We start from the raw sequence: 23,161 nt of genomic DNA, 5'->3' as shown, positions 1-23,161 counted from the left end.
GCATCCCCTGCCACCGGCCACGCCACGAGGGTCGCCACGCGGGGCAGCCAGCCGTCCCGGTGGCCCCGGTGCCGCGGCTTCGGTCCCTCGGGGCGCGGGCCGTGTGTCCGCGGGCCCTTCGGGACCCGGAAGCGGCGCGGGCGCAGGACCCGGCGGGGCAGCTACTCGGGGTCCTCGCGCGCGTCCCACGTGGGTCGGAGCTGAGCGGCGGTCCCGGTTCGCTAGGTCCCGACTCGCCTGTCCGCCGGCATGGCAGCCACCGACCGGGTGCTTCTCCACGTTCCCGAGCCCCGGGCCGCCGTCCCCAGGACGTTCTCCAGACCCCGTCCGGCCCTGGCTAGGCGGGTGAGTTCCGATCCGGTTTCAGAAGCGTTCGCAGACGGAGCCGTGGCGTGCCGCGGGCTGCAGCCCTGCCTCTCGGTCTGGGTGCGAGTTTTCGCGGAATTAAAAGGGAGTAGGGGGGAGTCAGACATTGGGCAGCTTCTAGAGGAGTCGCTGAGCAACACGTGTCTAAGAGCGGATCACCACCCGGTGGAGATGTTCTTGGAGGGAGCGGAGCGGCGGTGGAGCTGGCTAGGGCTGCCGCTAGTTGGAGGACTAGTTGGAGAGGTAGTGGCAAGGGTCTGAGGCTGTCGCCTCTTGAAGTTAGGAACTGGCGCGTGGGTGTAAGTCCCAGCCCTGTCACGCACCAGCCACCTCTCAACTTCTCTTAGCCGCCGTATCCTCGACTCTAAGAGTCGTTTGTTTCAAGAATGCGAATTGGAGACTGGAAGTGTCTTCGAAGAGTTTTCAAAAAATATGGTACATTTTCATCCGCACGCAATGATAGGGGAAAAGAAAATACAACTCATCAATTAAAATCTCTTCATTAAGTGAGAGAAAGATACCTTAAATTTAACCCAAGCCAGAGCTGAAAGCTGGTTTTTAGGTTGGTTGACTTACCTCCTAGAAAAGAGGAGGGCTGTGGGATAGAAAATCTGTTGTAAGATCATAAGGTACCTTAATGACAAGAAGGATACAATTTGATGCCAAGGAGAGTGTGTCTGTATTTTCTCAAAAAAAGCCACACTTAGTTACGTTGAAAATTAATAGCCAGAGTTCGGTTCTGTTCATCCTTGAGTTCATATATGCTCACGCTAGCTAACACCCACTGTCTGAATTACCTAAAATTTTTAGTGATAATCAGCTTTAGGATTTAGAGGTTTGTGAGTAAGGAGTTTTCAGCTGGGCAATATGTAGCTGCATCTATTCAGAAGGGGGAAGAGGAAGTAAGTAGGAAAGAGCCAGTTGGGAGTATGGGATTTGGGGTAGGACAGACCTGGGATTGGATGCCAGCCTGGCAACATGCTAGCTCTGTGACCTTGGAGATGTTACTTCACCTCTCTGATCTTCACTTTTTCTATCCATAAAATGAGAACAGTAATTTCTACTTCATATCAAGTTGTTAGGAAGGTTAAGAGAGATAATATACATTTTCTGGCCCAGAAGAGCACTTAATAAATGTCAGTGATAAAAAATAAAGTCATATTGGCTCCGTTTTGGGTAATAGAATTGCTGTATCAGGAGGTCAGTGAGGTGCTTGTGCCAGGTACATCCCTAGGGACTAACACATAGAAAGTACTTACTAATACTTTGTTGAGTGAGTTGTATGAATAAAGGTATTTGGTTTTATGATTGCTTGAACCACTGTGTCCAGTGGATATTAGTAAGGTGATGACAGCTGTGTGCAGTGGCTTTGTCCGCACCTGCATTTTTATGTCACGAGTGAGGATTACGTCTCTGCTGATCAGATTTGCTAGCAGCCTGAATTTGGGATGAGTAGCTGATATAGTGGGTTTGGAAAGTCCTTGACACCTTAAATTGTGCTGTACCTAAGACTATGCAGAATGCTTTCTTTCTTAAGAGAAAAGTAGAAATTTATTGTAAACTTGGAAAATAGATGAAAAGAAAACAAAACCACCCCTGATTGTCAAACTCAGAGATAACGCTGGGTAACATTTTGGTCTGTATCATTCTAGAACACAGCGCAAAACAAAATAGGGATCAAACTATCTGTGATGTTTTCTAGCCAAACAGGATCCACTTCCTAAATGGTACTGTAGTGTCATTGTTAGGAACAGTGTTCTCTTAAAATGGGTTGATACCAGTACTGTATCCGCAAATGACTCAATTCTTAGAAGTACTTAGCATTCTGCATACTGCCTGGTGTATAGTATCTACTCAGTATGTTTATTACTATCAGAGACAGGGCGCGTAGCCTGTTAGGGCCAGATGGACACTGGAGCTCATCTGCTATAATCCCCTCATTGGACTGAGGGTGGGGGCGGGGAGCAGACTCAGGGACGTGCTGATTTTTAGGAGATCCATGTCCTTGCTCCTCCGTGCTCAGATGCCACCTCACGAAGCCTTCCTGTTTCTCTGCCTCCCTCCCCCTTGCTGAAGGCCATGGTAGTCTTTCTTCTCGTTTTGTGCCCTTACAACCCTTTGTTTGTACCTCTTCTGTTGTACGAGTATAGGTTTGGATTTACACTTTTACCCTTTTGTCTCTTCCACTAGTCTGTGACTCCTGCAAGGTCTTGGCACATCTTTGTATCATCAGAACCAAGCTCCTTGACAGCTACTAAGTGGTCAGTTTTTTAAATGAATGCGTTGTGGATGCTGGTGTGGGGTGGGAGGGGAGGAGAAGCGAACAAGTAGTAGACAAGTGTCCAGATCTTGGAAAAGAGTAATTCCATCATGTTACTCATCTTACAAGTATTTATGGAGTATTTACTTTGTGCCAGACATGGTCCTGTGCAGGGGACTCAGTGCTGTATGGGACAGGCTGGTCATTTTTTCCAGTCTAATGGGGAAGACAGACATCACACAACAAATTACATGCTGCATTTATTGTTTTACTGAGTGTGACAAAAGAGAATAAGAACAGGGACGTTGGTTTGATAGGGTGGAGAGGAGGTCAGGAAAGGCCCTTCTGGGGAGGCAGTAGGTAAGCCTAGATCTGAAGGGTGGGTATGTTAGCCAGCCAGAGGAAGGGGCGGGGACATGGGTGTGGGAGTAGCATGTGCAAAGGCCCTGAGGAGAGAAGGAGCATGGTACATTCTGGAAACTTGAGGAAGACCAGGACGGCAGAGGGTAAAGCTGAGACTGATGAGATGGGCAGAGGCCACATTCTCAAGGGCTTTGTAGATCGTATGACACATTTTCACCTAACAGCAGTGAAAAACTTGTCTAATACCATGCTTAACGCTGGACACTTGCTTTTAGAGAGAGCTTGACATGGGCATAAAGGGGGACCAGGACGATAAGGGATCCAAAGTTTGTGTCCTGTTTGGAATATTTCATCCAAAGAAGAAGAAAGAAGGAGTTCTGTGATGGATGAAGGAATGTTATGTACAAGAGCTGAGGCAGAAAGCAGACTTCAGGCTGGTAGGTAGGATTCAGGAAGACAGATCTTGTCTGAATGTCAGAAACAGCTTCCTAAGCCGCAGAATTTGGTCGGGAAGAAAATAGGTCGCCTCGTGGGTTGGAGAACAGTAGGGGCAGATGGGCAGGCAGAAGCTGCTGGGCCAGCTGTCTGGGTCCTGGGGTGGGACGTCCATGTGCCATGGGAGAGGCCTGTAGGCCTTTCTGTGCTCCAGGAGTCTGTGGTCTGTACACCAGGTGAAATCTGCACATTTCATTCCGTCTTGCAGATGATTCCAGAGACCCGAAACTTGACTTCATCTCCTTTTTTATCTGAATACTTAGAACTTCGTAAAAATAAATTTGAAAAGTGAAGCAGGTCAGTATTTACTCTATTAATATAGAATATGTGAAGTTGTATTTATTGACTTATTTAGTGATAGAATTCCTTCTGGTTGCCAGGAACAAAGAACTGTTGTTATCGGTAGGTTAGTGGGAAGCTGACGGTCATGGCTAAAGCAGGCCGGTGTGTAAGCAGAAGTCATGATTTCCAGCAGAGAGGAAAATAACATATTCCAAGAGAAACCAAAACTCCAGAATAGCAAGCACTGACTACTCCCGGGATGCTTTTATATTCATGTGTAAACTGGAAGAGAAGGCCAGAGGAAATAGAGGCATCGGGTGTTCTCCTCGGGGAAGTTTGGACATCATGCATTTAACAGCATTCATGTTACGGAAATAAGCAACAGGCGAGAAAATATCCGGTGTTGTAGTCTGTAATCAGCGCTCAGATGGGGAAAGGCGAGGAGAGTTGGAAGTAATTGTGAGAGAGGTGATGGATGGAGCAGAATTCTCATTTGGAATGGAGACTGGGAGGAAGAATCGTCTCCAAGCCATCTGAATCTGGGGGAGCAGCTTGAGGGCAGAGAATGACAGCGATCCAAGCACTCTGGGGCAGAGCAGTGATGAAGGTTCCGCTGCGCGTGGGCTGGGATGCGGCGTCCCACATGTAGTCCCCGACGGGCTTTGTGTAGAGAGAAACGATTCATTTCCCCCTTCCCCGCTCTCCTTGCATAAGTGGATTCCTAGGGACTTGGACTGACTTAGCCTGCATGCTTCACAAGGTGGGTCCTCGCGTCCTTTAAAATAGACTCTATTTGTTAACATTCAGCCTGAAAAATGTTTCTCTTTTCTTGATCCTCACCTTCATCTCGGTGGAGTTAAACGCGAAGATGATTGGAGGAGACTAGTAGATGGATCAGCTGAGCTTTTGTGGGAACTGAGTCAAAGAATCTGATTGCAGACCCTAAACTGTTGCTTGACATATGGGGCGTAATGATCTCTGCGGGGAGGGATGCAATTCTGTGGGCAGTCAGGCTTCACTCTGAGGTCTGCGTTCATGGACTGATGCACCTCTGTTGCTCTTTCCTTTTGGGATCGTTGCAGCAAGCAGAGGCCACCAAAAGAAGATACCACGAGTCCAGCGAGGCTCCCCCAGCGAAACGGAGGAGCAAAGCATCCTGTCTCCCAGCCAAGAAAACTGCCGCTAAAGAGACTCAAGGGACTTTTCAGGGAAAGGCACTGAAAACGTTTTCTCCAAAGAAGTCTTCGGCTGGTGGGAGTAATAGAAACCAAGAGCGGAAACCGGGCATTAAGACTTCATCCCTGTTTAAAAACAACCCTGAAATCCCGGAACTCCACAGGTATGTCCAGGTGCAGACGCACTTCAGAAATGAAAGGAGTTAAGTGTATTCTGCCTTTTTCTTGCTTCTTGGAACTGATGCCTGAGTCTTGTTCATCATTTGCAGACCTGTGGTAAAGCAGGTGCAAGAAAAAGTGTTCACTTCAGATGCCTTTCACGAACTGGACCTCCACCCACATTTAGTAAGTATCTCTCAGTGTTTTATGTGGTCGGGTTTGGGGATGTGTTTATTCATTCCGAATGTCTGAAATGGCAGTTCTAGGAAGAAAAATCAAAGAGTGGTTATTTCTGCTCCAAGTTACCTGAATGATTTCAGGTTGATAAGGTGCTGTTCCAGGACGATTCAAGTGAGCTTAGGATTCTGTTCACTGTCTTTATGCCCCGTGCCCCCACCCCCACCCCGTCCACCCCCACCTTTTTTTTTTAAGAACTCTAAAGACTTTGCTTACCTGATTCACTTAGGACTGGGACTCCAATTATTGGGCTTGAAGACCACCTCCTAATGACTGGACAGATGTGCTATTGGGGCTATTCTGGGTGGCAGATGTCACAGGAACCCTAGGAGGGGGACCTGAACTGGCATCTTGCTGTTAAGGGAAGTCTAGTTATGAAGACTTGAAGGAAGAAGGGGCTTTTTTTAAAACATGCATTTTCTACAGGCAAAGGAACACTTTTTTAAAAAAAAATATGAATGAGCTTTCCAGCCTTATTTATGAGTAAGGAGAGAAAATACATTTGACTTGCAGGGAGTCTGGATTTCCTTGGCTCGCGTGATCACGCACGGCTTACCTGCTCCGTCGGGTGGGTTACACATGCTTGCTTTCTCAGCGGCAGGTTGGAGCAGGCTTTCTCAGGCGTGGTTCCCCGCGTATTTTGGATGGATGACTGTGTCACGGGGACTGCCCTGCACATTGTAGGATGTTTAGCAGCATCCTCTGCCTCTGCTCACTTGATGCCAGGGCATCCTCTCCCCAAGTTGTAACAGCTGAAAGTTTCCCCAGACATTGCCCCATGTTGGGGCGTGGTGGGGTGGTGTACAGAACCGCCTCCAGGTGAGAACCATTGGGTGGGAGGACTTGACTTGATCATGGTCATCACTTTTTCCCCAGTATTTTCTCCCTTTCTACATCCTTAATTGTGTTAAGTTGATTTGTACTGAAAAAAAATCGATAAACAAAAATATTTTTTGTCTTTTCTCTTAGATTTCCACAATAAATTCAGTCTTAAAAATGTCTAGTATGACCAGGTAAGAGTTCCCAGTCCGTCTTGATTCTCTTAGGACTTCAGTGGGTGTAACCAGATGAAAGCAGAATTGTCTGTGGAGGACAGAGCCCGTTTGTTCCCTGGTGTTAGAGAGCAGTGCCCGGTTCTCGACCCTCGAGGGCTTGACAGCCACTTGGCCTCCCCACCTGTCAGATGGAGAGACTGGGTCTCCATCCACTTCCACTGTCAGCTCTGGACTATAAGAGGTCTCTGGTCCAGAGGATGGTCTGCAGAAGAGCCCATGGATGTCTGTGTTTCCTTGAAAGTAATTTGTCTAAAATACAGAATTTATCTTGTCACTTCTTAGTAGTAAAAATTAAATACAGCTGTAAGATAGGAGTAAATATTTGGTTGACTGTAATGGGATGCTGGAAAAAAAAATTTAAATGTTAGTTGTGATCACTGCTGGAGAATAGAAATGGAGTTGTGAGGGTATGGGGGTGAGAAGGGCCCCTCCACGAGTCTGTCTGCTGCTGTCCCTTTAACAGCAGTCACCTTCGCTTAGAAGTAAACACTGGTAAGAACATTGAGGAATGAAGTAAGGAGCCCGCTTGCCATTTTTGGGGTTCAGTGCTGTCACCGAATTGATTTCTGTTTTTGAACGCACACGTAAACACACATCTTGGTGTGTTCACAGCAGTCGTAGCTTGTTTTTCTGGGGAAGGGACAGCGGTTCCTGGCCGTCTGCAAGGCTCACGAGCTTCCTCTCACCCTTCTGCTTGGGAATCCCTCCCTGATGTTTTATCATTCCACATCCCCGGTGTGGCAGGCAAGAGGGCATGTGACAGGCTTTTGTGGTGGCTCCAGCTGTCATCACGCCTGTCCCATTCTTCTGTTTAACTAGTCTAAGAGAACAGCCAGTCTCTTGCAGCTCCAAAAGTCCCAAAAATTAACAGGTTTTTTTCTACTAGCTGTCAAAGGTCTCCCAGCCCTCCCCTTGACTGTTCAGGGAACCTTAAGGTGACAGGTGCTAGTCAGCATGTGAGCAGTTGCGTTTCATGTGTCCTCCGTCCCTGTCTAGAGACGTGGGGGGGCCATACACGATGGATAAGCATGTGCTCTTTCTTTTGGGCCCACAAGCGTTCAGAAGCAAAGTATCCCTGTGTTGCTGGAAGGCAGAGATGCTCTTGTGAGATCCCAGACGGGCTCAGGTCAGTCGTCAATTAATTTCTGCCCTTCCCCACGTGGTCGTGGGGTGTGTCGTAAGGGGTCTGGCGGGGGGTGGTGGCTGCTTTGTTTTGTTGCGGGGAGGGAAGCCCTGGATCCATTCACATCGTGAAAGGAAGGGGACAGTCAGTGGGGCTGCGATCAGGAGCGATCAGGAGGCAGCCAAGTTCCGCTCTCATTCCTCAGAGCCTGCCTCAGGGCTTTGCCCAGCCTCACTCTAGTGGGCAATGAGCATTTTCTTCTGGTATTAAAACAGTTCTGTGGTGAGCACACGCTGAGTGGACGCCAGTCTTTTGGCTTGAACACGAAACACTGTTTTTGTTTGTTCCAGAACAATCTGGACTTGCTCTTCTGACCCTCTTGTGCCCTTAATGGCAGGTCTCCTGTTCTCTGCCCCCTTCTGCCTCCCTACCCCCCCACCCCCCGCGCCGGCTTGGCCACCATTCGCGCGGGTGGATCCCAAAGTTTTTGCCATCCCCTGGTTTCTCCTTGGTCTTCAGAGGCCAGCTCTGGGGTTCAGACAGGCTCCTCCCCACGTGGGCACCACAGAGGATGCTCCCTGACCGCTGAGGCTCCTTGGAGAGGTTAGGGGTAGGGGATACAGGGTGACAGTCACTGAGCTGAACTTCTGTGTGACCTGGAAGGTGCATCATCGGCTCCCTTGTCCGATGTCAAAGGAGCAGAAGCTGCAAGTTTCTTAGAAGCAGTGACTTTACAAAGCAGAACTAGGGGTTGTGGCAGACAGGTGACTTCCCTTTTCACTGGGTGTGGGTGGGCCCCTCCTGTCCCCAGACTTCAGGGCGGCCTGAGGAGAGCAGCGCCAGCTTCCTCTGCTGTCTGTGCTTTTCTGACATCCACAGGCTCCGTGATGTTAACTGCTTTTGTGCTTCTTTAAAAGGTAAAACTCTTGCCTACTGCATCCCTGTGGTCCAGTCCCTTCAAGCAATGGAGTCCAAAATACAGGTGAGTGTAAACTGTGCTTTTCTGTTATTGTTCACGGCGCACAAGAAGCCATCAAACTGAACCAAAGCAGTAAGATTGGGACCAAAAGAGTCTTTTTGCTTAGCTTTGTTTTCTTCCCTCTTTTAAATTTATTACGTAAGCATGTTGCATCTGAAGCCTGTGTCCAGAGTGGACTGGAGTAAACACATGGTCATCCTGGCAGGTCTAACAGGGAACGTTTGTAAGATGCTCCCCGTGGGTCAGACATCCGGCCGAACGCTTTCCTTGTGTTATCTTCTTGACTCTTTTAACTGCCCCAGACCCCCCAGCTGTAAGGTATTACTGTTAACCTTGATTAAGGAAAAATCAAATGGAGGCTTGAGAAGGTCGGATAACTTCCTGAGGCTGAGTGGGGGGATCGTGAAGCTGAGTTTCCACCTCTGTCCTCTTTGGCTCTGGAGGCCCAGCTCCTCTGACTGAGGACGGTGAGCATTGTATTTAAGATGGTGGTTTGTCATGAATAGTAGGTGTGAAAATAAGCACCCAGTTGGTGAGTGTGACAGTTGGGCCACCTCGGATTTAGCATTTCCTAGAAATTTAGTTGTCAAACACACTTAGCACCTGGGCCAGAAGGGCCAGAGCTGGATTCCTTGGGTTCCCTGGGAGGCCGTGTGCCTGCCACGTTCCACAGGCGTGGGTGTCCTCTCAAAACCCAGAACCCCACACACGCCCTGGTTATTCTCACTTGAGAGGAAACAGTGAGATCAGAAATAGGGAGCAAAACAGGTTCACAAACAGGTGAGGAGAGCTGATTGGTTACTTTTTTCTCAGTCTGGACATGCAGAATTAGATGTGTGTCCAGCCTTCCTGTTATTTGAGTGACAAAATAATGAGAGTGTTGCTGTTTATAAAAACAGATTTTAGAAAGTTTCTTTTGTACAGCACAGGAAACTATGTCCAGTGTCTTGTAATTACCTTTAATGGAAAAAAATAAGAAAACGAAGACATGCATGTCTCAGCATGACTGGGGCATTGTGCTGTGCACCAGAGATGGACGCACTGTGACTGACTGTACTTCGATTAAAAAAAAAAAGACAGTGTTGGATCATGGCCTGTAGTCTAAAACAAATCCCCATGGGTCCAAATCGATATAAATTATTGATTAAATAGATGAGACAAGGGAAGGGCTTCCTTTCAGTAGAATTCCATGAGTAAATGTGAGACGTCGTCACCCGGCAGATGCCACGGCAGTACTGTTTCAGGCAAGAATCCCCAGAGCCGCTAAAATGAGAGGATGAAAGCATGATGAAAATAGGGTGTCTACACAGTCTTAGAGTATCTCTCCATAAGATACGGGAAGAATGGTAACTTCACGGGGGAAGCCGGCTGCCACCACCGTAGCCGAGGGGTCAGAGTGGGCTCACCGGTCCTGAGACGTGTCGACATCGTGTCTCCTGATTGGTGCGTGGAGCACGCAATGGTACACCCGTGGTTTTCTTGCCCAAAATGCATAACCCGAATTTAATCATAAGCTTCAGACAAACCCAAATCAAGGCACATTCTAAAAAGAACTGGCCAGTGCTCTTCAAAACTATTAAGGTCGCAAAAAATGAAGCAGTACTAAGGCGCTACCCCAGGTTAAAAGAGGTGAAGGAGACATGGCAGCTAAATGCGACTTGTGGTCCTGAACTGGATCTTAATCTGGAAAAGGGATGTTAACAGGTCAGGCGATGAAATGTGAGTAAGGTCTATAGATTAACTGGCCGTATCGGGTCAGCTAACAGTTAATTCCCTGTTCGATCCTTGCCCTGGGATTCTGAGACTCCGTGCCGCCTAAGGAAGCCTGCGAGAAGGGTGGAAGGGAGTCCTTTGAACTGTTGGTGCAATTTTTTGTAAGTTGGAAATTATTTCAGAATGAACACATTTACATCTTTTTCATACTGGTTCTGTCCGAGGCGAGTGAGTGAGAATTCTGTCTCCTGATGTTCCCCTCCATTGGGCACTTTGCAGTGAGATGGTTCGTACGAGGGGCTTAGCGTCGGGCCCGGTGTAGGTTACAGAAGAAGAAATGTGAATTCTTAGACCAATGTGGTAATCTCATCCGCTTGCACACTCCAGGAGAACTTCTTCCCTTAGAGGTTTTTTCCTTTCGGGAAAGTTGCAGAGTTTGGGCGTATATTTGAGCTGGAATGGGTCCTTTGGTTCTAGCCCAGCTGTCTCATTCCTGGAGCCACGAACTGAGGACAGGAGAGATTCGATTACGTTCCTAAGGTGTAGACAGTGTGGTGGGTGGCTCTGCTCAAGTCCTGGGTCTGAGTGTCATGTTGGGCAAATCATTTCATCCGTCTGTGCCTCTTGGGGAATAACTCGGGTTATCCTAGCGTTGCCACGAGGATCGAGTCCAACGTGGGGAGGTGGGAGCTGCTACTAGGCGCCTAGTGATAGTACTTGCTCATTAAATTCAGCCGTCGTCAACACAGACATGAGGCCAGTCTGAAGGGCAGCATTTTGAATGGCTTACATTCAGACCGTTAACAAGCCTTCTCGTTTTTATTTACTCAAATATTTTTAATATCAATAACAGCTTATTCTATTAAAGATTAAAAATATTCTGTAGACACAGTTTTCCAAGCCCAAATTTAATTCACTTATCTCGAGGAATATTCAGTCTAGGCCCTTGGAATTCATTGCGAAAGGATTTGACCTGTAAAAAACACATCTGGAGGGAGCAGCAAATTCAAGGCGCCCAGCAGAGCCTTCAGTTACTTTCGTGACAGAATGAGAATGGACTGACTGCCTTTCTGTGTTTTCACTCTTTCAGCTATTTTGGCTCTGATTTTTTTTTTTAACATCACATCCATCCTTCCTCACTCACTTCTGCCCTGTGAGGAACTGATTGTTCTTTCTTCTCCTCTGTGTAGTAACACCTTTTGAAATGTCAGCATCTCCTAACGTCACACTGTGGCATCAAGACGGTTGTACTAACATGTTTACCGTTCCTCACCTGGGCTTCAGCACAGTCTCGCCAAGTTGATGCCGAGCACAGACGGCTCTCGTTTGAATTCCAAATCCTTTTCTCCTTGTGGGTAAATGTTTCCCATGCAAAACATGAAAACCATCCTCGTAATTTAATTTGCCGCCAACTCTGCGCTTAGCTTCTACACTAGCGTAGTTTTGATTCACTCACTAGGTGTCTGTGAGCACTTCGGAGGTACAAGATGCCCCGTTGACTTCGGGACCTTTATCAGATTACTTTGTTTTCTTCTGTCGTCATTCCTATTATTTTTAGATATAATGTGCATGTTTTAAAAAATGTGAAGAGTACCAAAAAATACATAGTGGAAGTGAGTCATTCTGCCCCTTTCCCGGAGTGGTTCAGGATGCGAAGGTCCCCGTCACCAGACTCTTGTCTGTTCCCCTGGGGATAGTCTTTGCATATGAAGTACACATGAGTATGCGTAGTTCCCCTATTGAAGTTAATTGAAGTTTTTATTTGTTTGATACACAAATAGTTGCTTGCTATGCATGATTTCCTGGCCTTGCTCTTATTCACTTATATGTTGGGGATGGTTTCCTAACACCATGTTGACCTGCCTTGTTTTTTTTAATGGCTGCCTAGTATTCCACTGCCTGTATGTACCATAAATTACTGACTCATTCCCTCACTGGTGTTCCACACTTGGCTACAAACAAAGCTGTTATAAATACTCTACATTCTATAAAATACTTTAGAATTTCTTTATGCACACATATAAGGGTATATTTTTGAGAAATTTCTGCAAGTGGAATTAGCATTTTTATTTATAATACCAAAATTGACCTTTAAAGGAGTTATACCAATTTGCACTCCCACCAGCAGTGTACAAGAGTTCCTGTGTGCCTGTGTGTTTATCGACACTATTAGCTGTTTTATTTTGGCTTATCTGATGGGAAAATATTGTATCATGGTTTTAATTTGAATTTCTCTTAGGAGTAAAGTTGAGCATCTTTTTATATGTTTAAAAGCCATCTTTTGAATTCTTATTTCCATAAATTAGCTGTTTATGTCCTTCATTTTTCTGTTTGAGTTGTTGGTCATTTTTATTTTTTATTTTAATTGAATGTTAAATCTTCTTTATAAACTAAGAAATTGGCCCTTTCCCTTAGGTGGCATATTGTTTCCCCACATTGTCATTTGACTCAATTTTGTTTAGGTATTACTTTTCCATTCCGAAATTTAAAATTTTTACATAATAAAATTGTTCAGTGTTTTATAGTTTCAGAGTTTTATGTCACCTATAAAAATGCCAACTTAATTCCAACTTTATTTCTAACTTAATTTTTTTGTAAAAGGACATTTGAAATATCCATCTTTTCAGTACTGATACAAATTGCCCTTTTTCTAAACTGTGTTTGCTATTGTAACCTCTATTTGCTAGTATCAATTTTAATGCTACTATAGATTTAAAGTTTTAACATCTGATGTTGTTCAGAAATGCCTTGATTATTCTTGCACATTTATTTTTCCATATGAACTTTGGAATCAGATTGTCTGGTTGTGTATATTACTTTTATATGCATATACATGTGCATACTTGTGGCATTTTTTAGATATATTATTTAATATACACATAGAATGCATATGTATGACATTTTTGTTAGAACTGCATTACATTTATGGATTGATTTAGGGAGAATTAGCTTATTTATAATATTGAGTCTTCTTACCCAGTAATAAGATACATCGTTCCATTTATTCAAATTTTATTTTATGTGCCTCAGAGGTATTTTAAAATTTTTATCCTTCGGATTTTGTACATTTTTAAGCTCATTCTTATCTTTTTTTTGCTAGTATAAGTGTGATTCCATCCAACATTCTGTGTTGGAAGGCTGTTGATTTTTATATATTAATTTTGCATTCAGCTAGTTCACTGAATTGTCTTCTTTATAATAGATTTTCAAGTGATCTTCTTAAGTTTTTTTTTTTCTAGGATAAAATATAATCTGCTAGTAATGACAACTGTACGTCCTACTTTCTAGATTTATACATATTTATTTGTCTTGTCTGATTGCATGGGCCAGAACTTCTAGGTCAGTGTTCTATGGTAATGAGGGTAGTGGGCGGTCTTGTCCCCTCTTTAATGAGATTGCTCTGGTGTTTTACAAGTGACCACCCTTAATCTCTCTGTCTGGGCTCCCATGACCTTCATTCATTCAACTCATGGCACTTTTTTCCTTTTGTGTCGACAGCGTGCTGACGGCCCCTATGCCCTGATACTAGTGCCAACGAGAGAGGTAAGCAGTCTGCTTTCAGGATGGGCGCTGAGCAAGCACTCTCAGCCGTATCGTTGAGTTTGAAAGTGGTGTTACCTTTTTTCTCTCCACTGCGCAAATCGCTACACCCTTTCCTTTGCTGGGAACCACCTTCTGGTTCCTGTCAGGAAATAAAACCCGAGTACTCTTTGAAAACCCCAATTTAAGTATGGAAAAGTATCCTCTGTTACCCGAAAACTAATGACACTATAAATTTCTGTGCTTTTCAAAAGAATTAAAATAATCACACTTTTTCCTTTGCTTTTTTCCTATTGCAACTTAATTAAAAAATAAAACCAATCAGCCCTAAAAATGAACTTCTTTTTTTTAAGAAGCTACTGCACCCAAAATTGTGCTTGTTTCTGAAAGTTAAGCTTCTGGATAGTTTTCTTCTTTCTTGGTGGAACTCTCTTCTATCTGATTTATTTTATTTGCCTACAGAGGCAATTTCAGGGCAGGGTATCTGTTTTCCATGTCACATGCTAATCACTTCCTTGCAGAGAACTGACCATGGAGATGGAGGTCTCACTCAGCCTTTGGTACAGCCTGCAGCGCCCTGTCTCAGCTCCATCCAGTGAAGGAGCGGGCACAAAGCTATTTAAATTTTTACAGCAGCAAACTCGCTGCTTCCCTGGGATGCTTCGTGAATACTAAACGTGTGGAAACTGTGTCTGTCGTTGGATAAAGGGATTATGCAGCAGCTTTTGGGATGGTTTTTAATGGTTATAACTTAATGTTAATTTTTACTATTGGTGGTTTCCGGTGGGCTTGTTGGTGTTTTTGTTTGTTTGTTTCCTTTTTTTAATTTCCCCTCCCTTTAATAAACTGGGGAGATGACCTTCTCTGTCTTTAAGCTATGGCTCTGCTCTGGCATGTCCTTGGGCTGTAGTCACGTCACCTTTAAAGTAATGTTCTCAGGGCTAGCCTGTTGCTCCACGACGTGGTTTACCCCTTCACCCATATTACATTCTTTCTCTTTCCGGAGGGAACCGAATTCAGGTTGACTCTCCTTCATTTTCTTCCATCTTTGTGCCCCTTAGACTGTTCTCTGTGGTACTCTGGGAATTTGAGCCAGCAGAGGGAGCACAAAACACTATTTTTGTGTACGTCCAAGAAATAGATGTGATGTCTCTACCCATATTCTCCAAACTGACAGGTTTCAGAGTCAGTCTCAGAACAAGTCATACTTCCAAGTAGAGTCTGTGTGTAGGATTTATGTATTTATTTTAATCCTAATTTGGGGTCCAGCATTGGATCCTTATTCCTCTACACTCTCTAAATTCGAAAAAATAAACAAAAAGGGGAGACGGGATCTTGCTCCTTATCTGTAACTTTTTCATGTTTACAGCTGGCTCTGCAAAGCTTTGAGACTGTCCAGAAACTGCTTAAGGTAAGGCAAGCCATGAGTTCAGTTTTATCTTTTCTCCCCCTGACTTTTTGAAGAAAGAGAACTATGCCACGGCCTTTTCTTTATTTTTTTTTTTATAGAGCCGGGAACTATTCCGGTCCCCCTCTGTTCCCTGGCTGACTCTGCTCTCCCCAGGTACAGGGTGTGGGCTTTTATTGATCTGAACCGTATTAATCACCGGTTTCTAGTTTGGCTAAATTACAGTGTTTCCTGGTACTTCAGGTCCCGTAATCTGTTCATCACAGTCACCAGCAAGCCATGCACAGAGGTTCACAGGCACATCCTTAAGGTGACCCACTGAAACAACAAGCCACAAGTAGGGTTTGTGTAAGAAAGAAGAGAGAGCGCTTCAGAGCCGAAACCCACCAACCCGGCAACTTAGGCGGAGACTCGATCTGTCCTTTCTTTCATCACAGGGAGGCACGAGGAAGTGTTGTCCTTGGGTCTTAGCTCAACCAAAAAGGGAAAGAAAGGCACTCGACTTGCCGAAATGTGTTTTCAGTTCAGGCTCTGCGGGGACGCGGAGAAGCGACTCGAATCATTTAAAAAGCTCGCATTTCTCTCTCTCTCGGTGTTGGGAACTCATTGCATGACTACAACTTAAGTTACGGCTGCTAACAGTCAGATAATGCTGCCGTGGGCCTGGCCAGGCCTGGGAGTCGTGTCTGCCCAGTAATCCCTCCTGCAACGAGAAGCCCAGTCCTCCCTCCCGACTCCCTTGAGGAAAAGGAATTGGGAATCAGTCTCGGCTTTCATTGAACAGGACTTTGCATTGATTTTGGTCTGATGTCTTTCTGTAGCCATTTACCTGGATTGTGCCTGGAGTGTTAATGGGAGGAGAGAAGAGAAAATCAGAAAAAGCCAGGTAGGGGGAAGTTGGCTTGTTTTTCGTTCTGTTTTGAATCTCGTCGGTCCTGCCTTCCTATTCAGTAAGACTCTCTGGCCCTTCTTCTCCTGGAGAGAGCCTCGTGTCAGGCGACGCGGCCCAGTCCCTGGGTGTGGGATGGATGGAGCCTGCGGGGAGTGGTCACGGGGGGAGTGGTCACCGCTGGACAGTGCTGTTTTTTAAAACACTGGTGAACCAACCAGGGGCTGCCTTTTGATGTGGTCAGTGAGAGTGCTGGTTACCCTCCTGACCCCACCCCCTTTTGTTTAGAATGTGTTCCCTTGACTCCTTTTGTGTACCTTGGGAGTTTAGGCCTTTGTTGTTTGATTTTACAAAGACAAGATTATAAACCTACATAACGCTTTGCCTCTTTGCATTTTACACCCCAATACATCGATTCTTAAGTCTCTGTTGTTAAGTTTGGACAATGTGCTTATGTTCCAGCAAGGAGACAAATGGATAAACGGAATACGCAGGTCCCACAAGAACCTACAGAAGGAGGAGGGAAATTGTTACAGGAAGTAAATCTCATTGTCTGCGTTCTTTATAAAGCATTTTCATTTTATTGTAGTTTAATGCTTAGTAGTTATACCCAACCATGTGCAGCGTCTGTAAGTGAGGAGCTAATACTAAACTGGAAACCTTCATGTGTTGCTCAGGATTAGACTTAGCTGTAAATGAAACAACAGCAGTGGCACAGACAACGTGGAAGTTTTTTCTTTCTTTCACTTTTAAGAAGCCTGATGGTAGCCTGTCAGGGCTGGCGTGGTGTGTGCGCCGGTGTGAGGACCCGGCCTACTTCTGTCTGTGCCACCAAGGGAGGCTTCCGTTTTCAGACTTTCCTCATAGTGTTAGATAGTTGTTGGAGCTCCAGCCATTGTATCCAGTTTCCTGCCAGTTGGAACAAAGATAATCATACCTCCTCCTTCCAAAGGTACTTCTGGGATCTGCATGTTCCGTTTATCCATTTGTCTCGTTGCTGGAACATAAGCACATGCCCAAACTGAACTGCAAGGGAAGCTGGAAAATGCACTCAGCTAAGAACTGTGGGCTTTAATTACTAGGGACTAATGGGATAAAGGCTGTCTGGGGAATAAGAATTAGATTTATTCTGCCTAGTCTATGGGCAAGGGTAGGCCCGTTGTATGGAAGTTCCAAGGATTCAGTACGAGGAAAAAACGTTCTGGCCATTGGCGCGCTGGCGTGGGGTAGGTCACTCAGGTGAGAGGTTCCCTGGCACAGACGCCGTCAAGAACAGGCTGGGTGACCATCTCTCTGGAGGGTTCTAGAAAGCATATATAGATCAGATAAAGGGTGTTGGATTAGATAGTAAAGTTTCCTTTGAGGGTTAGGGTTTATGATCTTAATAGGATTTCAGATCTCACAGTTACGTTCTGTAAGAGAAACCTCTGAGGAAAGCTGGAACGCAAGTCTGTCGCTGTGTTCGCGGTTCCAGGCTGCGGCGCGTGGGTGCTCGCCCTGAGTGTCTCCTTAGCCTTTCCCCTGTGTTTTCTGTTGCTGCGGCTCCATCTGATTTACTTTCTTTTATGAAAAATAATTTTAAACAGACTCCGGAAAGGAATAAATATCCTTATCTCAACTCCTGGGCGGCTCGTGGATCATATAAAATCCACGAAGAACATTCATTTCAGTCAGATACGGTGGCTGATTCTGGACGAAGCAGACAGGTGAGCCTCTCCCAGGAAGCCTGAAAGGGGGAAGAAAAGGGCTCTTTCTGCTGTCTTCATGGAAGCTTCGGTAGCCCCTGAGTGTACATTCGTTCACGTAGATGGAAATTCCTTCCTTGAAATCACAGAATCTTGGATTTGGGTTTTGAAAAGGATATCACCGTGATACTCAACGCTGTAAATGCTGAGTGCCAGGGACGACAGAACGTCTTGCTGTCGGCGACACTCACGGAAGGTGAGTGAAAAGACGTGCTCTTTGTTCTTAACGAAGAGGGAGGGCCCAGGCACAATCTGCATTGTCTGTCAGCAGCAAAGATGCTCAGCCTTGGGGGAGAGGGCGAGGGGGTGAGTATCCCTAGGGGACTGCTTTTCAAACCGCGTGTCCTGCACGCCCGGCCTCCCTCTCCCAGTCATCCTGAGTCTCTGCGGTCCCCAGCACGTGGGGAAGGGGAGGAAGTCAGGTCCCAGATGCGGAGCATCCCAGTGAGGAGGGTCCTGCTGGTGCTCACATTGGGTGGAGGGGGAGGGAGGAGGCCGCCCGCCGCCCGCCACCCGCCTTGCGGCCTCGCGGGGCTGTGATCGCCATCGTTCCCCCGCTGAGAGCCAGGCTCTTGTCTGGAGGCTGACGACCTCTGTCCCAGCGCATTTGCTACTGTGATCCCCCTGCCTTTCTCCTGAAGAGATACTGAACCTGGAAAATCTCTGCTTTGAGCTCATTTCTGTCTGTCCACCGTCGTGAGATGGAATTTCTCAGCTCCTTGTAGTTGGTGGGAACACCTAGGCTGGGAGGCATTGCCGCAGTCTCCACCAGGGTCCCCCACACAGCAAGTCACTGCCTGAACAACAATACAGCTTTCACGCTCTTGGGTCTGGTTTACTCGGTTTACTGGCTGTGTGCTGGTGCACGCATACCAGATGCCGTTCACGTGACCCACCAACAGTCCTCAAAGGGTGTTCTAACTAACAGGAATTTTTTTTTTAATTGAAGTATTGTCAGTTACAATGTGTCAGTTTCTGGTGTACAGCACTATGTCTCAGTCGTGCATATACATACGTATATTCGTTTTCATACTCTTTTTCATTAAAGATTGTTACAAGATACTGACTATAATGTACAGAAGAAATTTGTTTTTTTATCTACTTTTGTATGTAGTGATTAACTTTTGCAAATCTCAAACTCCCAAATTTATCCCTTCCCACCCGTTTCCCCCGGTAAGCATAAAATTGTTTTTACTAGGTCCTAACTAACAGAAATTTTAAGATAGAATCCATGAAAAAGGGATTTTGTGCTCAAAAAATTAGGGAAATGCGACACATGACCTCCTCCTCCTGGAGATATGTGTGCACTCTAGCACAGTAAAGGTCCTGAGAAGGTCTGTAAACCTGTAAAGCCCGTGAAGGAATCCCATGAAACCTTTTCCTCAGGGCCTTCATAAGTCATTTGACCCTAGACCCCTTTCTGGCGGGTGGTGTCTGTTTCACTGGTCTTCCGTGGGTCGGAGCTGAGAAACCGTGGCGGTGTGGGTAGGCGGTCAGGCCACGGGAGGAAATCGGTGTCTGCCCGCAGCAGACTGGCCGTAGGGCTGATCAGTGCTGGCATTTGGTGAGACCTGTTAGCAGTGTCTTCATCAGCCCAGATGTGGAGTGAGGGGTGGCGGGCGCCTCCGTGGCCAGTTCCACACATGTGCCTGTTGGCTATTTGGTCTTTTTCGCTTTTTATCCGAGGTGTCACGCGGCTAGCCGATATCAGCTTACACAACCCAGTCAGTATTTCTGTCCCGGATGAAAGCTATGACCCAAAGAGCAGAGCGGTTCTTGAAGCTTCTGCCCCACGGACTGGCAGTGAACTGGACAGCTTTGCCATCCCAGCGGGTCTCGATCAGCACGTGACAGTGGTTCCCAGCAAACTGAGGCTTGTCTCCCTAGCGGCCTTCATCCTGCAGAAATGCAAGGTGGGTCTGGGGACTGGGCCCAGCCTGATCCAGGGAAGGATCATGGTTTTGTTTCTGCCAGGCTTGGAGGGCCGTGGGCTGAGACGCACGCAGAAGTTTCCCAGCTTGCCTGTGTTTGTGAGCCCAGACCTTCGTAGAGGTCTTTGCGGCCCGTGGTTCTCCGATCATGGTAAAGACTCAGGTCAATGAAAGCCATTATGTTCAGCGTAAAATCTGCCTCAAATGTCTTTCCTTGGAGTGACACTGGGAAGGTCACAGGTGGTAGAAACATGCCGTGAGGCAGAGGTGGGGGCCGGTGCGCATGTTTTTTAAAGAATCATGGTTTTTGTATATTTACTAGATTTGTGTGATGACTTCTAGTACCTGGGAAAATAGTAGGTGGAGGAGCTTGAGGGGGAGGCTTCAAGATGTCCTGCGTGCTCGGAGTGCCCACGGGGGTGCTGCGTGCTGTGGGTCCCGGGTGAGTGAGGGGACAGAGCTAAGGTGCAGCTCCACACTGGAGCATCATTGTTTTCTCAGGGGTGGGAGGCCCGGTCGAGGTTGTAGCCATGTCATTGTCCTTCCCCGCATCCTTCATAGCATGGAGCCTAAGTGTTATTTTTAAAAATAATTCAAAGCCATCTGTCACCTCTGTTTCCAAATTGGGATCAGTCAGCCTGTGTCTTTTACAGAGCGGTTCATTTTAGCATCACCTAATCTTAAAATGTGTGGTGGTTTTCACCCCTTTTTCGCTGTAGTTTGAGAGAGACCAGAAGATGGTTGTCTTTTTCTTGAGTTGCGAGCTGGTGGAGTTCCACTACAACCTCTTCCTCCAGACCCTGCTGGGCGGCTCGGGGGCCCCTGCCCCGGGGCGGCTGCCATCTGCCTCCACGCAGTTCGGATTCCTGCGGCTGCACGGGGACATGGAGCAGGAGGTGAGCGCCACACGCGTCCCGCCAGCGGGAGCCGGGCCTCCCGGGCCCGTCGGACGTGAGCCCGTCCTCCCAGGCTGGCCCTGGCCTCCCTGCGGCTGCGCTGGGCTGGCCAGGGATTTGGCTGCAGCGGCTCACCCTGCTGTGCCGATGTGGCCGGGGGGGCGGGGGGGGGTCCGTCGTCCCAGTTTTCCTTCGCTCTGGGGGCTGGTCCCTTCCACCTGAAGGAGCTCGCAGGCCCGGCTTGGCCTGAAGCTACCTCAGCCAGCTGTTAAGGCAACAGAGTACCACTAAGTAGCTGGCACCAGGGAAGGGCTCTGCCTTTTTAGTACCCAGTGTGTAATTAGGGCTTGATGTCTTCAAATTAAGAGCATTAATGGAGCTAAATTGTGGATCCCATATGGTACTGCTGAGCGTGACTGCTGTCATTGTCAACAAGATGCAGCGCTCCCGCACTCAACATTTTCAGTCGGGAGAGGGCACCGGGCACCAGCGGGGCTCCGGGGCTCGGCGCCGCCTCGGCTCAGGCAGGTATTTTCGTTCAGGGAGAAGAGTAAAACATTCTCCTTATTTTGGGCACTTAGCTGCGTTAGCTTCCCTTCCGCTGCGGGGAAGCCGGCCGTCCACTTAGGGGTCGGGGCGGAGCCTGGATGAACTCCTGGGCTTGTGAGAGGAGGACCAGCAGGGCTCGGGTGCAGGAGCCATCTTGTCCTCGAGGAGAGGTTACCAGGCGGCTCAGGAAATTAGAAAGCCCGAAACAAAGCCGGAATGCGAATCACAGTTGACTAGAACCAGCTTAAAAATACGGGAGCATTCTTAGAGCCAAGGAGACATTTAAGGCCATCGGGTCCAGCCCCTCTTTTTGCTTTTGCCTTTTTTGTTTTAATCGCTAAGGGAATGGAGGCTCAGGGAAGTGAACTCGCTCAAGGTCTCTCAAGGACACAGCTCCTTATTTAACACAGAGTTTCCTGAATATTCCAGCCTTAGTGCGTTTTTTAAACTGTTGGTTCTTGCCTTCAGGACCCCCAGGGCTGGCACGCTAGTTGATTCCGTCATGGAATGCCAGTTTTGTTTTGTAACCTTACTTTACCAGTCCTCTGGGTCTGTTTCCTTCAGACTCACTCTGCACAGTGCATGTGAGGGTGATGAGGGGGCTGGATGTGGACCCAGAGGGATGCAGGGATTTGAATAAAGGTCAACAAAAGATTCTGTAGTTAGGTTAATTCAGACGCTGCATCTCACATTGTAATGGCGGTAACCGGGTAGACTGTTTATAGCCGTGTGCTCTGGGGGCAGACTGCTGGTGTTCTGGTCCCGGTTCTGCCATTCACTGGCTGTGTGACCTCAGGGAAGCATTTAACCTCTCTGTGCCTCAGTGTCCATGTCTCGGAAATGAAGAGAACGGTAGTGCGTACTTCTGGGGTTGCCATGATGATTCACTGAGTCAGCGCAGATCCAGTACTCTGTGCAGGGCCTGGTACAGAGCAGGCATCCAGTACCTGTCAGGTGTCAGGATCATTGTTATTTCTCTCTCAGGGAAAGTGTAGTTTTTTCATAGTTTGATAATTATTCTTAGTATTTTACCTGTGTTGGCTTGTTTGTTAAATATTCAGCCTTCACAGCCTCCCTCTGAGATGGGTGGAAGGTGGCAGGGAGTATCTCTGCAGGTCATTTTCTAAATGTTGTTTAAGGGTCTTGTCGCAGGGGACTAAGCTTGAACAGTCCCCGTCATAGCTACCTGGCTTGTTACCCTGGCCACTGCTCCACGGGGACCTCAGCATGGTCTCCCTGAATGATTGCCATGACCCCAGCCAAGTTTAAGAGCATTAAGAGTTTGAAGAAGGTGCTAGGAAGTTGTGATAAATGCTCAGGGGTTTGGTGATTTTTTTCCTTACCCCAAATCTGAGTATCTGACGTCCAGTCTTTAAGATGTGTCACAGGCTTTCGTGAACTTTCCTGAGGTTTTTTTCTGATTCTGACTCTGCGATACCACCATTGACTCCCTGGGTTCAGCCCTTTATCCACAGTGTGTGCATGTGCTGGGCAAGTTACTCAGCCTCTCTGTGCCTCAGTTTCTTCCTCTAGAAATGGGATGGTGATAGTACCTGCTCATAGGGTTGCCGTGAGGGCTGAATCAGTTCAGACGTGTAAAGCACAGGCCAGCACCTGGCGCACGGAAGCTCTCAGGACATGTTGGTTGTCCCCGTCCACGGTGCTCAGTGAGGTGTATCCTGGGGTCCGGTTGTGGGACAGATGCGTGCACACAAAAGGCCAGAGTGAGACCCACCTCTGTGGCCCGGGGGCTGTGCCAGAACCGAGAGACTTCACTTTTTTTCTCCAAACCTGTAGTAATTTGGTTGTGTTTCCCTTTTTTTGTTGCTGATGGACACAGCCAAGTGTCAGCTGCTTACAACACCGTGACTTGAACGCAGCCCCAGTGTGTCCCCTGCAAGGTCACGTCCAGGGCCTTTTGGTCCAGCAAGTCTGCCTTTAGCTATTGACCCCAAGGGAATATTAAGTGTGTGCGCAGTGACTCACCTACAAACAC

General features: G+C 47.1%; 1 protein-coding gene across 5 annotated transcripts in view; it reads left to right on the top strand.

Moving 5' to 3' along the window:
• Positions 1–122: 122 nt before the first annotated feature.
• DDX31 (DEAD-box helicase 31) overlaps positions 123–23,161 on the top strand; it is a 67,171-nt gene continuing 44,132 nt past the window's right edge. For 3 of the 5 annotated variants that reach the window (XM_074362462.1, XM_074362458.1, XM_074362459.1), the window contains exons 1-13: positions 123–345; positions 4,849–5,105; positions 5,211–5,286; positions 6,307–6,350; positions 7,448–7,518; positions 8,433–8,497; positions 13,706–13,750; positions 15,117–15,158; positions 15,977–16,041; positions 17,631–17,750; positions 17,879–17,985; positions 19,476–19,702; positions 20,440–20,616. In XM_074362462.1, the coding sequence (XP_074218563.1) occupies positions 250–345; positions 4,849–5,105; positions 5,211–5,286; positions 6,307–6,350; positions 7,448–7,518; positions 8,433–8,497; positions 13,706–13,750; positions 15,117–15,158; positions 15,977–16,041; positions 17,631–17,750; positions 17,879–17,985; positions 19,476–19,702; positions 20,440–20,616 (1,392 nt within the window). In that variant the 5' untranslated portion in view covers positions 123–249. Of the gene's footprint in view, positions 346–4,848; positions 5,106–5,210; positions 5,287–6,306; positions 6,351–7,447; positions 7,519–8,432; positions 8,498–13,705; positions 13,751–15,116; positions 15,159–15,256; positions 15,957–15,976; positions 16,042–17,630; positions 17,751–17,851; positions 17,988–19,475; positions 19,703–20,439; positions 20,617–23,161 lie in introns of those variants that run through there. The other 2 variants (XM_074362460.1, XM_074362461.1) reach the window with 2 other exon arrangements.

This window comes from Camelus bactrianus, chromosome 4 (assembly GCF_048773025.1).
Source record: "Camelus bactrianus isolate YW-2024 breed Bactrian camel chromosome 4, ASM4877302v1, whole genome shotgun sequence".
Lineage (NCBI taxonomy): Eukaryota > Metazoa > Chordata > Mammalia > Artiodactyla > Camelidae > Camelus > Camelus bactrianus.
This window is presented reverse-complemented; position numbering and strand designations above follow the sequence as displayed.